Raw genomic sequence first — 16,417 nt, forward strand, 5'->3', positions numbered from 1 at the left:
CCTGCCGTGACCCTGGCTAGAATTGGAAGTCAGGGTGGAATTCTAGATCTGAGATCTACCCAGTAAAGCGTACAAAGGATTCCTTTGGCAAAGCTGGGCAGCTCACAGAAGTTTATGCCCCCCTTTAAGCCCTTTCTGGTGGCAGAGGGATGAATGTGTGGCAGGAAGGATGCCATGCACTGGCCCGTTTGCTTGGCAACTTGCTTCCAGAGATCCTTCTTTATACCAGAGGGCGGACTTGATTTGCAGGCCCAGCTGGAGGGAATAATTTCCCAAATTGTCTCCAGCAGCAGTTCCTGCCCACGTTGATGAGCCAACCGCCATCAACGTGGACGGGAACTGCTGCTGGTGACTTAGATTCTGGGTGGCAAAATGAGGTTTTTTTTAGATGCCCTGCTTCCTGTCTACTCTGGAAAGGCGATCCACTCAATTGGGTAAAACGCATGCACAGACCCACAACTCTCTTTGCAAGGAGTAGAGTGTTTTAAAAGACCCAGAAGGAGCTTGACTATCAGTTGTGGGTCAAAGATAGCTTAATATCTCTCCTATTAAGAGCCGGACTTTGCTCTTTTACTTGTGTGGGCCTGGATAAGAATAGGGCAGTCATGTGAGAGATAACTTCCTCTTTTCTCTTAAGGGCCAAATCTGTCTCCAAAAGCAGTGGGATTTCCTTCTAAAGGTTGCAAATTCAGTTAGCTCACCTGTTGCAAAAATCTAGTTTAAAAAGGAAGTACCCCTGATGGATCCAGAGTGAGAATGCCACAAGAGTGGAAAGTGTTAAGAAAAGAGGTCTGTGTTCAAGTTTTCCCCATGTCCCTAAAAGCTATCGGCGAGTAAATTACTGGCACTAAAAAAAAAAATAAGCAAGAAATTTCGTGACCCGTCAAAACCGCGGTCCACTAAAGCGCGCCCGACGAAAATGCGTACGTGATGTCATCAGCAGCACGACGGAAAAAATTAAAAATAAATTAACTTAAAATTAAAATAAAATTAAAGCAAGCCGATTCACATAAAGGTAAGGATTAGGGTTAGGGTTAGGTTAAGGGTTAGGGTTAGGGTTACGTTACGCGTTAGGGTTAGGTTAAGGGTTAGGTTTAGGGTTAGGTTTGGGGGGGTTAGGGTAAGGTTTTCGCTTTAATTTTAAATTTACCGCTCACAGCGCGATGTTTTCGTCGCGCTGTGATGACGTCAAGTACGTGCTTTCGTCGAGCGCGCTTTACTCCACCGCGGTTTTGTGGTGGAACCAGAAATTTGCCTCTTAAACCTATATTGCACTTATTTATAGGGGGAAAATATCCGGCCAGATATAATTTCTAATGTTGGATTTTCCCCCTTACCAGAGGGAGACCTCTGTGAAGGCATTACTATGGCAACTCCACTGCACTGCACGGTAGAAGCCATTTTACAGCACAACAGGCTGTATTTTAACAGAACACACACCCCAAGGGGTGTTAGGGGTGTCTTACCCCCTCAGTATTTTTTTCCAGAGTCATCTGTGTACTAAGTTTCGTTGAAATTACTTGAGGCATTCCAGAATTATGCTGGAACACACACACACACACACACACACGCATGTTTCTATATATTTCTTCATATATATATATATATAATTTCTATATGTATTTATATATATATAAAGATAAAAGAAGATATTGGTAGAAAGAATCTGTACATATCTACACTGACCAAAGGCTCAGTTTGTTAGCCAGCTGTTGACTTCATTCTTCAGACAACAGCCTGCCCAGCAAGGATAACACTGCCGGAAGTAATGGATAAATCTCTCAGACGTTTATCCCCTCAGTTGGATGAAAAACTGCAGCAACTTTAGACAAAATATGGATTTTAAACACTGGACCAGTCATCCCAGTCGCTGAAGACTGCCTGAGCAGGGTGCAATGCTGGCATCATCCGCTCGCGTCCTCCGACGAGGTTAGACTTTGTAACTCCACAAAATGTTGGGGAAAAAAATGTACGATACGGACCAAATCAGGAAGTAGAGAGAGGCCAGGAAGGAGGCATGAAACAGGAGCACCAAAATACCTGCAAGTGGCCAAGAGAGAAAGAGTTAAAAGAAGCCTGTTGAGGAGAGCCAGATCGGATTGGCAACATTTGATATTTTGAAGACTTTCTGTTTTTAGGCCTTCAGACACAACAGTCTTGTGCCTCCAGATCACAGGTGGATTCCCACTGCAGATCACCTGATTTACGGGGACCAAAGTCCCATTAGTTCTGCTCTCTGGAATGTCATTGCACCTTTGCTTTAATCCCTACCCATTAAGGTTTTTCCCCCACGAGGAAACGGGAGCGGTTTGTTCAGCTTTATTTACCATAAAGTCTTGCAATGAAAGAGATCAACTGGGAACTGTGGAGTTTGGTATTCAGAAGATGTGAGACAACATCAGTAAAGAACTCTCTGTCCCCTGAATCCAGGTTGGCTTGGACATTTAAACACGAAGGGCACTTAAAACATTTTTATTTCCCCCCTGCCCAACCCCTTTCAGCTTCTCACCATACAGTCTCTGCTCTTATTTTTTTTAGCCAGCCTTTCCTCTCCAGGATCTACCATGTTTCCCCGAAAATAAGACAGGGTCTTATTTTCTTTTGACCCCTGAAATAAGCACTTGGCCCTATTTTCAGGGAGGTCTTATTATTTTTGAGTTTCAGGAAGCAGCGAGCGTGGTCACCTCATGGCTGCTGCTGTGTTGCAATATTTTTAGGCTTATTTTAAAGGGAAGGCTTATTTTAGCACATGCACTCAAAAGTCCGATTGGGCTTATTATCTGGGGAGGTCTTATTTTCAGGGAAACAGGGTAATGAGACTGCAGTATCCAGATTTTGGAGTAATGAAATGTTCCTCTAGACTAGTGATGGTTAATCTTTTCGGTACCAAGTGCCAAAACTGGAGTGTGTGTGCATGCATGTGCCAGAGCATCAGAACTCAGAAGAGAGCAGCTGGTCGGTGTGCATGTGCGCGGCAGAACCCGAAAGATCAGCTGACAATGGTGCACGTGCCCACAGAGATGGCTCTGCCTGCCACCTCTGGCACGCGTGCCTTAGGTTTGCCATCATGGCTCTAGACTCTTAGGAAAACAGCTGAAAACCACCTCAAACTTTTAGAGGCTCTTAGATAGGTTCAAACTATGTCTGAATCTTCAAACTGGCTACAAATAAGCCTGTTTTTTTTAATGAAGGAGACAAGCTTAGCTTCATGTAACAAAGGAACTCTTTCATGTCCCTGCTTTCCAGACGGAGCAAGCCAGGCTTGCCAGTAGACCTGGTGGCAGACTCAAACGATGAGGAGATTGGGGAGGAACATGGGCCAGTCCTGGAGTCTGGGAATGCTCTGATGAGGGCTCTGTGTCGGAGGCAGAGAGGGGGCCAGGGCCAGTCCGACAGTTATCAGCTGCCTTCGGAGTCTGAGATCAGTGGGGCAAAAGAACAGCTGGAGCCTGTTCCTGATGTGCATATGCGCAGAGCTGCCAGGAGAAGGGAACAGTTAAGGAACAAGGGCCGACTCAGGAGTAAAGGCACAGGTGGACGGTGAATGGCCCCTCCCAGAGGGAATAAAGAAGAGCAAAAGCGGAGTGGATTTACAGGAGACAATTAGTTCACTTAATTAGTGTGAAGATTTTTTCGTGACTCTCAGAGACTCCTTGCCAAGTATTTTCTTGCACAGTATTGCATTTGGAAGATATCGGCCTGGCAGCTCTACAAGCCTGATAAGGTCTGTGGTTATAAATTCACCCACGAAAGACTGTTTGCCGGGACCTTGCTGGGGTGTGAATGAGAGGAATTCACGTTAGGTTAATAAAAAGGGGTTCTGTCGGGACAAGGAGCCTGCTTCGTGATTTGGTGAAGCCTAGGTCAGAACAGAAGGCCCTGGACGTACCTCCTCCGAAGATGGCCTTCTTCCAAGCCTGGGACTCCAGCACCTTGTCATGGGGATAGAAACCCTGGTCCACCATGAAGAGGACCATCACTATGGCCATCAGGCGCATGGTCACCAGGTGGCCTCCAGTCAGGAAGTAGGTGGCTGCTACCATGGAGGCACCGTAGGGGCATGGCAAACCCCGATACATAAAGGGCATCCCTGCAGATAAAGAAGAGAAAAGATACACGCGAATTCATTGAGGGGCAGACTGTAGTCCCCTGTCCCCTAGCCACACCAAAAAAAAAAAAGGACAGGGTATGTTGTGTCATCACAAAGATCTAAAATATCAACTGGGCACGTTGAAAATCAGACCAATTTCTTTACGGAATGGCAGCTTCCAGAATTGTTTACAAAACACAGAATCGAGATGCCACTTTTCCCATTGAAAAGCACGCTCTTAAACCTAGGGAGAGCTGGCAATGACCGTGTTTCCCCAAAAATAAGACCCAGTCTTATTTTTATTTTTGCCACCCAAAAAAAGGCACCAGGTCTTATTTTCAAGGGCGGGGTCTAACTCACCTCGTGGCGGCAGCCCCGCCCAGCAGGAGCCCGCTGCCAGGCCACTTCTGCAGCCGCTTGCCGTCGCTCACGCGCATTGTCCCCAGCCTCCCTTTCTCCATCAGAGGCCCTCCAGAAAGCCCTCTGCAGCCAAGAAACAAGGTCTGGATTGATGTGCGCGGCACCTCCCCAGCCTCCATTTTGCCTTCCGGAAGACCTCTGACAGCGAAAGGGAAGCCGGGGGCGACACGCACGAGCAGTGGCGAGAAGTGGGGCTGCAATCAAGGCAGGTGTCGGAGTGTGCAATGCCTGGAAAGTAGGGCAGGTCCACCACCCCCTATTCTCACCCTACCTTAATTTTTACCCATGCATCTTGCCCCACCCCCTGCACCCTAGAATGGGCCTAAAATTAGGCTTATTTTGGGGGTAGGGCTTATATTAGGCGTGCATGTGAAAATCAGCCTAGGGCTTACTTTCGGAATAGGTCATATTTTCGGGGAAACGTACTTGTGGCATCAAAAGGTGGGACAACTTTTTAAAAGCTCCTCCACTATTCCTCCCAATGAGATCTTTACCATCCAGACTCACCACTGGTGAAGAAGCATAGCCGTGTAAACACCGCCAGCACATAGACAATCACCAGCAACCCCTCGAGGATCCCATGGCCCTGCAGAAGGAGCCCCGTGGCCAGGCCGAAGGACGTGAAGTCTGCAAAGTCATCCAGTTTAGCCCCTGCAGGCGATATGAAAAAGGGCCGTGGTTAGTCTCCGTCAAAGCCACGATCCGCCTACTGTCGCTAGCCGAGGACAGAGGCCTCTGCTTTCATTCATTGGGCGACGCCAAAAATAATGATAATAGTAATAATGATAACCTCAGCGTTCCCTCTGCTTGGGATGACTTCTCTCCCCCTCCACATGTAGTGGAAGCTTCCAGAAACGAGGACTTAAATGGGGGGAAATCAATGCCTCCTCCTCCCCAACCTGGCGCCCTCCAGATGCTGACCAAAGAAAGGTACCCAGGTGGAAAAACTGCCATCTCTTAAGGCTAAGCAGACTCTCTGTTGAGCAGCCAATGATGGCATTTAAGGCAATGAAATGGGATCCTGCCCAGCTCCTGGGTGTTGTGGCGCGCCAGTGGAGCTATCGGCAGACTCGGACAGTGGGAAGGTTGGGGAGGAAAAGTCCTGGAGTCTGGGGAAGGCTCTGATGAGGGCTCTGTGTCAGAGACAAAGAGGGGGCCAGGGCCCGTCTGACAGTTATCAGCTGCCTTCGGAGTCAGAGATCAGTGGGCAGAAGAACAGCTGGATCCTGTTCCCCATGTGCGCATGCGCAGAACTGCCAGGAAAAAGGAACAGCTAAAGAACAAGGGCCGACTTGGGAATAAAGGCACAGGTGGACGTTGAATGGCCCCTTCCAGAGGGAATAAAGAGGAACGAAAGGGGAGGGGAATTTGCAGGAGACAATTAGTTCGATTAATTAGCGTGAAGATTTGTTCGTGACTCTCAGAGAATCCTTGCCAAGTATTTTCGTGTACAGCATTTCGTTTGGAAAATACCGGCCTGGCAGCTCTCCAAGCCTGATAAGGTCTGTGGTTGTAAATCCACCCTTGAAAGACTGTTTGCCGGGACTTCGCTGGATGTGAATGAGAGGAATTCACATTAGCTTAATAAAAAGGGGTTTTAGTTGAGACAAGGAGCCTGCCTCGTGATTTTGTGAAGCCTAGATCAGAACACAGGTCTTCTTTGGTTCGAAAGAAAATGGCCCTTGGCTCCCTAGAGAGCAGCCACAAACTTTTCAGAAGGCCTCTCCGGTCCTCCCATGAGTCAGTGACGACCTCTTTCTTGGATTCCCCTGTAATGCCTGGTTTCCCCCTTGGCGGAGCTTCTCTCTTCAAGGACCACCTACCGCATAGTTTGGCTTTTTTCTGCACCATCTGGAGGTTGGCCAGATCATTGGTAATCATCCACTAAAGTGAGTTGGAGGGAAAAGGTGTCAGGGACTCACCCAAAGCAGAGCAGGCGTTGAGTTGCCTCGCAACGGCTCCGTCAGCAAGGTCTAGCACGAAGCCAGTGAGGACTAGCCAGCATGCATAGTGGTAGTGCCTGGAGGAGGAGGAGGAGGAGGAAGAAGGAAGAAGAAGAATATAGATGAAAAAGTAGAGGAAGAAGAAGAAGAACAAGAAAGGCAAGGTTGCTTCCTGTGTCCATGGATGCTCTCCCCGTCTCCCACCTAGTCCTGCCATCCCTCTTGATCTCTGGGCCACTGAATCCAGAAAAGCCTGGGCAGTAGGAATTCTCCCTGTCGTGAATCCAGCTAGATCCCAACCTTCCCTGCGGAGGCAGAAGGACTAGCCTCTCAGCTTGGCATTGCCACCACGGAGGCGACTGAAGCTCAGAGAAAATATGTAAAAATATAAGGCCAGATGGCCATTGTGCCCCACTCTTCCCTCTGCAATGGCACAAGAGTGGTGCTGAGGCCCTGTAAATTGGGGTCATTCCAATCTGTCCAGCGTTGATCCCTCCTTGAATGGAGACCCATGGCGGCCAGGAGGCAGAGCTCCGGGCCAGCCCTCCCACCTACCCGTTTAGGCTGCAGAGGACGGAGGAGAGGCCCATGAGGAGGTTGGCCATGGAGAGCGAGTTGGCCGCATTCTTGCGCAGGAACTCGATGGCTTGCGCACGGCCCACCTGCTCGCTCAAGAAAAGCTTCTTGGTGTAGAGGAAGATTCCTGGAAGAAAACATCAGAAAGGACGGCATGAGAAGCTGAGAGTATATCCCCCTACAGGCCAACTGCGAAGAAATTCCCCTCTGCTCTGAGCATGGCCCGGAAGGCAGCTCCTTTGTAACCAACGGAAGAAATTCCGGGGTTAGGAGATGGACAAGGCCAGCTGTGTTCAGCCTGCACATCCTGGGCATCTGTTGTGGCCAGCCAGCAGAGCTAGCAGCAGATTCAGACAGTGAGGAGGTTGGGAAGGAACAAGGGCCAGTTCTGGAGTCTGGGGAAGGCTCTGATGAGGGCTCTGTGTTGGAGGCAGAGATGGGGCCAGGACTGTCTGTTAATTATCAGCTGCCTTCGGAGTCAGAGATCAATGAGGCAGAAGAACAGCTGAAGCCTGTTCCCAGTGTGCACATGTGCACAGTGGACAGAGGAAGGGAACAGCTAAGGAACAAGGGTGGACTTGGGAGTAAGGCTACAGTTGGACGATGAATGGCCCCTCCCAGAGGAAATAAAAGGAGTGAAAGGGAAGTGGAGTTTGCAGGCAACAATTATTTTGCATCATTGGTTCCTGACTCTCCAAGACTCCTGGCCAAGTTTTGCAGATATCAACCTGGCAGCTCTCCAAGCCACAGAAGGTCTGTGACCGAAAAATCCTCCCCCGAAAGACTTTGCTGGAGGTGAATGAGCAGAATTCACAGTCAATTAATAAAAGGGTTTTTTGTTGGGACAAGGAGTTTGCTTCATGCTCTCGGGAAGCCTCGTTCCAAACAGCATCGGAATTCCACACATACTGCGGAAACATGCAGAGGGAGGTGGGCCCTGCATGCAACAGCCCAGCTCTTCCCCAAGTGCTACATCCTCCCACACCCCCCATTTGTTAGTTCATCCTGTCCATGTGAGTTATTCTATCTTCCCAGGCCAGCCACAAGGCTGCAGCACACGGGAAACCTTCGCTCCGGTGGGTGAGCGACACGGAAAGCCCGCCTGGCACAAGAGGTGGCTGGCTTTCCGCCAGGAGGGCAGGTGCTGACTCGACCCTGGGACTCGAGGAGGCAACGGGTGACCACTGCCTGCATCACCAGCGGCCTGGATTCTCCGCCTCATTGAAAACCTGCGGGCACTGGGCAGCCAGAGGATTTCATGCAATTCCAAATAACAGATCCGAGATGTGGAGGGCTGGGCCCAAAGGAGAGCAGGTCAAAGGGCCAGGCGGGTGGGGTAGGAAACAGCCCTTCAATTTCATTCAGGGCCTCAGAGCAATCGGACCAATTCTCGAATACACTCATCTGCCTGGAATCCACAGAGTACATCGGATATTAATACAATCGGGCGAGTCCAGAGGTATTTCACGAGAAGAGTCCTCCACTCCTCTGTTCACAATAGAATCCCTTATGCCACCCGGCTCGAAATTTTGGGCTTGGAGAACCTAGAACTATGCTGCCTACTGTCCGACTTAAGCATAGTAGACAAAATTGTCCACTACAAGACCACTTCAGCTTCAACCGCAATAATACACCGACAAACGAGGTCAATGAAAGAAGCCAATAAAGTCGAAGTTAAGGAGGATTACCATGTATACAGGCACTCCAGAGAGTTTAAACTTATTAGAGGTAATCACCCAATATATCAGATGGATAAGTAAAACAAGAGGGTTAAAAATGATGAAACTCGAATGAAATATATTAGAAGAGGAAATAACGTAAGGAGCATTGTACCGATTTGAAACTGCTATGAGAAGGAACATGAAGTTCTAATGTACCGTCTCAATGTAGTTTATGTCTTAAGTTTTGCTTTTGTGTATTTTGTGTGTTTAACGTTTTTTTAGAAATTTATTAAAAAAATAAGCAAATGGACAAATAATAGATACAAACTCAAGGTAAACCACTCCAAACTCGACTGCAGAAAATATGACTTGTGGTCAATGCCTGAAATGCTCTACCTGACTCCGTGGTTACATCCCCAAACCCCCAAAACTTTAACCTAAGACTGTCTACTGTCGACCTCACCCCATTCCTAAGAGGTCTGTAAAGGGGGCATGCATAAGCACACCAGCGTGCCCTTCTGTCCCTGTCCTACTGTCCTTATTTATTTGTATTCACTTCTTTCGTTCATGTCCATGTTCATATTTATACCTGCTATCTTGTACATGTTTGACAAACGAATAAATACAAATAGAGTCAGGGAGGGCAAGCCCCCCTCCCCGCAAACAAAGCCAAACAGACCTCAGTTCTTCACATTGCTTGGAACGGATCCGTGTATTCGTTGGCTGGTTAGTTTTAGTGCCAAAAGGCAACAATAATAATCACTTTAAAAGGAGCAAAGTTCAAATCACGCATCCGTTCCGATTGTTTAAGCTTGCAACAACAATTTGCATCCGAATCCAAATTCCAAGGAAGCTGTGGAGAGCCCAAGCTGGATGCCTCTGACTGGGTGCTTTTTTCTCCTGTTCCTATGCCAGAGTTTCGCCCGGGGGAGGAGAGGGGGAAGCATCCAGCTTTCTAAGCAGGGTTGGAAAATTGCCACAAAGCAATGAACTGTTGTGGCCTAGGCTTCCCCCAAAAGCAGGAGGCAGAGTCCTGGTCCGGACAAAACCACTTTTATTAAACGAATGGGAATTCCTCTCCTTCACATTCAGCAAGGGCCTGGCAAACAGTCTTTCAAAGGAATATGACCACAGACCTTATCTATCTTGGAAAGCTGCCACGTAAATATTTTCTAAGGAAAGACTGGGCACAGAGTCTCTGAGATTCACAGACAGATTTTCTCACTCCTGAAACGAATCTAACGACTGAGCGAACGAATTGTTTCCTGCAAAAGCCCACTCCCTTTTCGCTCTTTTATTTCCTACGGGAGGGGCCAATCACCTTCCATCTGTGACTTTACTCCCGAGTCGACCCCAATTTCTGAGCTGTTCTTTTCTTCTGGCAACTGTGCGTGTGCACACTGGGAACAGGCTTCAGCTGTTCTTCTGCCTCACTGATCTCTACCTCTGAAAGCAGCTGATAACTGTCAAGATGGCTGTGGCCCCCTCTCTGCCTCTGATGCAGAGCCTTCCCCAGACTCCAGGACTGGCCCATGCTTCTCCCCAACCTCCTCACTGTCTGACTCTACTGCCAGCTCTGCTGGCCGCTGGCAGGCCACAACACAAACCACCATATTATGCATTCATTTACTACCAGCTTTTGTGCTCAGAGTCTTTAGACGGGCACACTTCAACAAGCTGCGTTCAAGCATCAGCCAGGCAGGGGGGCGGATACGGCAGTTAAGTTCTTGCCATCAATACCGTACACCTGTCCCCAGGGAAGATACCCATATCAAGATAGGTGGAAGGTATGGGAGATGGGAAGAAAGCCAGAGAAAAGCCACCAAAGGGTCTTTGGGGGTCCTAGGTTGGGTATTAATTGTAGTTATTTACCTAAGTTGGGTATTAATTGTTGTTAATTATTTCTTGAGTCAATTTGCCCATTGGACGGACCTGTTCCACCTCATTTTTTAACCTTCCATTCGTATGTAAGGGTACCTAGTCTTGACTATTCCGTTCCGAGTGGAGTCCCATGCCTTAGCCCTGCCCGTGAAATCCTCTATCCTTCCTTCCTAGATACACAGTCCTGCGTTTCACGGGCATAGATCGTAACTCCTCCCAATTTGCCTTTTAAGAGGCCACTGGTTACATCTTCAAGATCATCTCAACGGCCCAGAACCATCCCTCCCTACTTGCTTTTTTAAAAAGGCCTTTGGTCGCAACCCTTTATCCTGGCACATTCATCCTCCTGTTCTTATCACTTATGCCAGCTCCATGCAGCCTTTTTTATCTCTACCTGTCACCTGACACCTCGTTGCTCGTTACCCCCCACCGGGGTAGACATCCCAGTCCGAGTGGCGCACGATTCTTGGCCAAGCATATTCCCTATATGGATACATATAGGGAATAATAATACAAATACAAATAATTATAATTGGTGTTAGTGGCAAAGTCATGTCCTACCCATTGCGACCCCAGGCCTTCCTGTCCTCTGCCCTTCTCTGAGGTCCATTTAAGCTCACGCTGACTGCTTCGGTGACTTCATCCAGCCCCTCATTCTCTGCCGTCACCTTCTTCTTTTGCCTTCAATCTTTCCCAGCATGAGGCTCTTCTCCAGGGAGTCCTTCTTCCTTCTCATCAGGTGGCCAAAGGATTTGAGTTTCCTCTTCAGGATCTGGCCTTCTAAAGTGCAATCAGGGTTCATCTCCTCTAGGACTGACCGGTTGGATGGCCTTGCAGTCCAAGAGATTCAATGCAGGAGTCTTCTTCTCCAGCACCAGAGTTCAAAGGCCTCCATTCTTTGGCCCTCAGCCTTCCTTATGGTCCAACCTTCACAGCCATGCATTGCAACTGGGAAAGCCATCGCCTTGACTAGACGCACTTCTGTTGGCAGGGTGATGCCTCTGCTTTTTAGTAGGCTGTCTAGATTTGCCATCGCTTTTGGGCTGGGTATATAGACTGGATGTTTTCTTCTTAAGGGCTGGCAGCATTCTATGAAAACAGGCCTCTTTTCTGCCCCCTCTCCCCCCCCCCCCCCCGCAGCACTGGGCTGAGATAGTGCCACCCTGTTAGCCCTGCGGAGCTGGGAGAAATGGCCGCCCGCCTGCTTTAGAGGTTGCTGCTGGCACCCAAGGACTAGTCTCCGGGCAATGGAAGCAGGAGGAGGCAGGTGCAGTGGATCGAAGTACGTATTTTTTCGAAGTATAAGACACATCTTCCCCCTCCCCCCAAAGGATGAAAAACTGGGTGCGTCTTATACACTGAATACAGCATTTTTGGCCTCTCGAAACCCCGCCCCCTTTGCAAAAAATGGACATGCAAAGGGTTTGGGAGACTTGCAAAGTGCTCCTCGGGGCTGGGAGGGGCAAAAATGAGTGAAAAATGGGCCAGTTTTTTTGCTCGTTTTTGCCCCCTGCAGCCCCCAGGAGCACTCTGCAGGCCTTTCAAAATCTGCATGCCCCGTTTTTCACAAAAAATGAGGCATGCAGAAGGGTTAGGAGGCCTGCAGAGTACAAACACTTTTTAAAAAATTTACCTCTTCAAAATCTTGGTGGGTCTTATACTCCAAAAAATATGGTAAGTCTCATTTGATCTTTAAGGGTGTTGTTGATTGTCCTTTCACACGTCTGGACCATAAAGGGGAACCCTTTGCCTTTGGGGCAGCTTCCTTCCTGGATTATTTGGTTTTCCAGGTTTTTGGGTGGAGAGGGGAGAAATTGAGCTACGTCTGCCCACTGATGACTAGCTATTGGAGGGAGAGAGGAGGCCTAGGTGAAGTGGGGAGGGAAGAGAGGTCTCAGCTAGGAATCTGACTTACCGGAAGGGGGAAATGCGATCCACATTGTAGCCGATGTTCAGCCGGAAATCCGTGCCCACCGATGTCCCTGAAATTGAAATGAGCCAGTTAGAGGCTTGGCAGAGGCAGCCACAAAAACAAACCACAGTGGGGGTTTGTCTGCTTGTAAACAATGAGCAAGATTCACCTCCCGGGGGAAGCCAGTCATTCTAGCATTTTCCCCCTGCTAGCCTCGTTGCTCAATTCCATTTGGTGGGGGGGGGGGTGGATGGGCAGACAGCGAAGTTTAAGAAGAGGGAGGGATGAAGAGAGGGTGGGGCGGAGGAAGCCCAGAAGGGACCCCTCCCCTCCAAATGAGATGGATCATTTTAATGAGGCTGAAGCCAGTTTCGTCTACTGGGGAAGGCACCAAGTAAACAACAAAAAGGAAAACCAGGCGATGGGGAGTTGTAGCCCGACCTTGGCTATCAAAGCCCACTGGGTGACTTTGGGTCAGTCTGTCCCTTTCAGCCCAATTTACCTCACGGGAAAGTTGTTTAGGGTGCAAACCGAGTGGAGGATGGAGGGTTAAGGTATCTTCTGCCTGGAGTTATTTCTAAGAATCAAATCAAATAAAGGCAGAATGAAAATATTTTTAAAATTGTCAGCAAAGTTCATCCCATGGAGCATGCCCACCCTTGCTGTTGAAGGACAGCTGGCAAATGGCCTGAAGGGTGTTGTGGCCCACCAGCAAAGCTGGCAGCAGATTCGGACAGTGAGGAGGTTGGGGGGGGGGGAGGAACCTGGGCCAGTCCTGGAGTCTGGGGAAGGCTCTGATGAGGACTCTGTTGGAGGCAGAGAGGGGGCCAGAGCCGTCTGACAGTTATCAGAGTCAGACATCAGTGAGGCAGATGAACGGTTGGAGCCTGTTCCCAGTATGCGCATGCACAGAGTTGCCGGACAAAGGGAATAGCTAAGGAACAGGGGTCGACTTGGGAGTAACGCCACAGGTGGACGATGAATGGCCCCTCCCAGAGGAAATAAAAGAGCAGCAAAAAGGGAGTGGAGTTTGCAGGAGACAATTAGTTCACTTACTTGGTTCGTGACTCTCCGAGACTCCTTGCCAAGTTTTGCAAATATCGACCTGTCACTTTTCCAAGCCAGATAAGGTCTGTGACCGTAAATCCTCCCTCGAAAGACTTTGCTGGATGTGAATGAGCAGAATTCACAATCAATTAATAAAAGGGTTTTTTGTCGGGACAAGTAGTTCATGCTCTTGGGAAGCCTCGCTCAGAACAGCGGGCAGTCTTTAGGTTTGCCTGCGAGGTTCCCAGCCACTGATGGGGATAGCTTTTTGTTGGGGGTGGGGGAAGGAACTGGGTATGGATTTGACAAAGGCATGCCATGCTCTGTGCTCCTAACCTCGTCACCCTCTTCCATTTATCTTGAATTGCGGACTGGATTGGCCCAAGGGGAAACCTGTTGGGTGAAGACTAGCCCACTTTTAGTGTATGCCACAAACGCAGTTCCTAACTAACTCAGTCTGGTGACCTGTACCCTGATGAAGAGCATTTCAGTGAGCCTGAGAAATGGATGCTAGGTTTTAACAGATTAACAGAGTTGGAAGGGACCTTGTAGGTCATCTAGTCCAACCCCGGCCAAGCAGGAGACCCTACACCATTTAACAGATTAAGAGTTGGAAGGGACCTTATGGTCATCTAGTCCAACCCAACCCCCCCCTGCCCAAGCAGAAAACCCTACACCATTTAACAGATTAAGAGTTGGAAGGGACCTTATGGTCATCTAGTCCAACCCCTCCCAAGCAGGAGACCCTACACCATTTAACAGATTAAGAATTGGAAGGGACCTTATGGTCATCTAGTCCAACCCAACCCACCCCCCTCCCCGCCCAAGCAGGAGACCCTACCCCATTTAACAGATTAACAGAGTTGGAAGGGACCTTGTAGGTCATTAAGTCAGGGGTGGGTTCCGGCCAGTTCTAACCTCTTCTATAGAAGAGGTTCCACAAATCTACCGTGCTGTTTAGAACCTGTTCCAGCTGACCCCCACCCACCCATCTGCACCACGCTTGCCCCGCTTGCTGCTCACTGATTGGCTGGCTCACCAATCGCCCCGCCCGCCTCTAAGAGTCCTATCTAAACCTTAAAGTCTTAAAGCTGTCAAGTTTGAACACCCCTGGGGTTCTTTTCTAAAGGGTTAGGGGTGCAAGGGTCTTGTAACTTGACAGCTTTAAGACTTGCGTGCTTCAAATGCCAGAGTTTCTGAGCCAACATTTTGGTTGCTAAGCAAGAGCGTTGTTAAGTGGGTTTCACCACATTTTACAAATTGGCCACGCCCACCCAGTAAAATGACTGCCAAGCCACTCCCACTCAGTCACATGGCTGGCAAGCCACTCCCACAAAGTAGGCTACATCTACAGAAGAGGTTCTAAAAATTTTTGAAACCCACCATGCATTAAGTCCAACACCCCACCCCAACAGGAGATCTACTACCCCATTGGTTCACTGAAGCCGGGATTCCCCTGGCAGGTTGGGGAAAAGCGGAACTGTGGTTGGCCTGCCTGTCAGTTACCGCAAGCCTGTGGCACGAGGGGGAGGGAGGCAACCGGTCCCTGTGTTCTCTGGTTCAGCCGCCAGGGGCAGGAGGGGGGGGCAATCCTGAGTCAGGGACTGCAAAGGACCAATGCCAGCTGGGATGCTATGAGATAGGGAGAGGGATAGGATTTAAGCCAATGGGAGAAGGGAAGGCATGCATCCTGGGATTACGAGGTGGGCATGACGCACACGACTTCCCTGTTGCCAAATTCCTGCCAGCTGACACCTCTTGCAATTCTGCACTTCTGGGTCAGTGGGTTTAGGGACAGAGGGTGGGCTCCGCGTTCTGAACTCCCTGCCCTCCAGTCGCCTTCCCCCCCCCCAGGAATCCAAGGGGAGGGGGGCAGAGGGAGGAAAGCAGTTTGGGGAGTGGGTGTCCAGGGAGCCTCCTGGGCAGGTACAGAGTCCCCGGATCTCAGCCTACCGAGCCCCCCACCCCACCCCGCGGGGAGCCCTGCCTGGTCCTCGGAAGCCGGGCTGGGTTGGTGGGTTCGCTATCCTTCGGGGGCGGGGGTCGCCGCGTACATACCCCCTCCCGTTTAGGCTCATCTACCACCCCTGCCGGAATGAAGGGGGGCTACGGGAACGGCTGAGGTTGCACCGATCCTCTCTCCCTGCGCATCCCTGCCATCCTTGCCGGGAAGGACCCCGTCGCAGGTGGATTGCTCCCCAAGGTGGAAGCTCCACCACCAGCCGCGATCTCCCCAGCCCCCGGAGCACCGCCAGACGCCTTCCCATGGCACCTAATCGCTTTCCTTCTCTCCCCCGGGACGAGCTCGCCCACTTACCCTCCGCCGCGCTCCGCACTCGCCCCGTTGTAACCTCGCCGCTTTTAAGCTGCGCATCTCGCCGCCGCCGCTGCTACGGAAAATTCCAACAGATGAGAAGGGGCGGGGCTGGGCTCGCGGCCCCTCCTCCCAGCCCCGCCTCCCCCGTCGCCCGCCCCGCCCTGCCCGTAAGGTCTTTCCCCACGCGCAGGAAAGTCTTGTCCCGTTTTAGCATATGTAGGGCGGGGGGGATAACCGAGTTGGAAGGGACCTTGGAGGTCCTCTAGTCCAACCCCCTGTTTAGGCAGGAAACCCTCCACCACTTCAGACAGATGGATATCCAACCTCTTCTTAAAAACTTCCAGCGTTGGACCATCCACCAGTTCTGATGGCAAGTTGTTCCACTGATTAATTGTTCCCACTGTCAGGAAATTTCTCCTTAGTTCTAGGTTGCTTCTCTCCTTGGTTAGTTTCCATCCATTGCTTCTTGTCCTGCCTTTAGGTGCTTTGGAGAATAGCTTGACTCCCTCTTCTCTGGGGCAGCCCCTGAGATATTGGAAGACTGCTATCATGTCTCCTCGAGTCCTTCTT

General features: G+C 50.0%; 1 protein-coding gene across 2 annotated transcripts; it reads right to left on the reverse strand.

The window, feature by feature from the left end:
• Nucleotides 1-1,593: 1,593 nt before the first annotated feature.
• TMEM269 (transmembrane protein 269) lies at nt 1,594-15,953 on the reverse strand. 2 transcript variants are annotated; one of them, XM_087702662.1, is made up of 9 exons: nt 15,848-15,953; nt 13,540-13,648; nt 12,986-13,060; nt 12,487-12,553; nt 7,009-7,156; nt 6,433-6,530; nt 5,018-5,161; nt 3,890-4,090; nt 1,594-2,040 (listed from the first exon to the last, which is right to left on the reverse strand). In XM_087702662.1, the coding sequence occupies exons 4-9, from the start codon at nt 12,509-12,511 to the stop codon at nt 1,931-1,933; spliced, it is 726 nt and encodes a 241-aa protein (XP_087558788.1). In that variant the 5' UTR covers nt 12,512-12,553; nt 12,986-13,060; nt 13,540-13,648; nt 15,848-15,953; the 3' UTR covers nt 1,594-1,930. The 2 variants fall into 2 exon arrangements, with proteins under 2 accessions (XP_087558788.1, XP_013921125.1); XM_014065650.2 differs by lacking the exon at nt 12,986-13,060.
• Between the last annotated feature and the right edge of the window lie 464 nt (nt 15,954-16,417).

Source organism: Thamnophis sirtalis, unplaced genomic scaffold, assembly GCF_051295495.1.
Source record: "Thamnophis sirtalis isolate CommonGarterSnake01/CBP01778 unplaced genomic scaffold, rThaSir2_p1.2 scaffold_15, whole genome shotgun sequence".
NCBI classification, from domain to species: domain Eukaryota; kingdom Metazoa; phylum Chordata; class Lepidosauria; order Squamata; family Natricidae; genus Thamnophis; species Thamnophis sirtalis.

Coding starts and splice junctions, on each gene's coding strand:
- TMEM269 (XM_014065650.2), bottom strand. CDS start 12,511: ATGTGGATCGCATTTCCCCCTTCCG. Junction 6,531..7,008: donor GTCCTCTGCAGCCTAAACGG/GTAGGTGGGAGG, acceptor CTCCTCCTCCAG/GCACTACCACTATGCATGCT. Junction 2,041..3,889: donor GAAGGCCATCTTCGGAGGAG/GTACGTCCAGGG, acceptor GGCCACTTGCAG/GTATTTTGGTGCTCCTGTTT.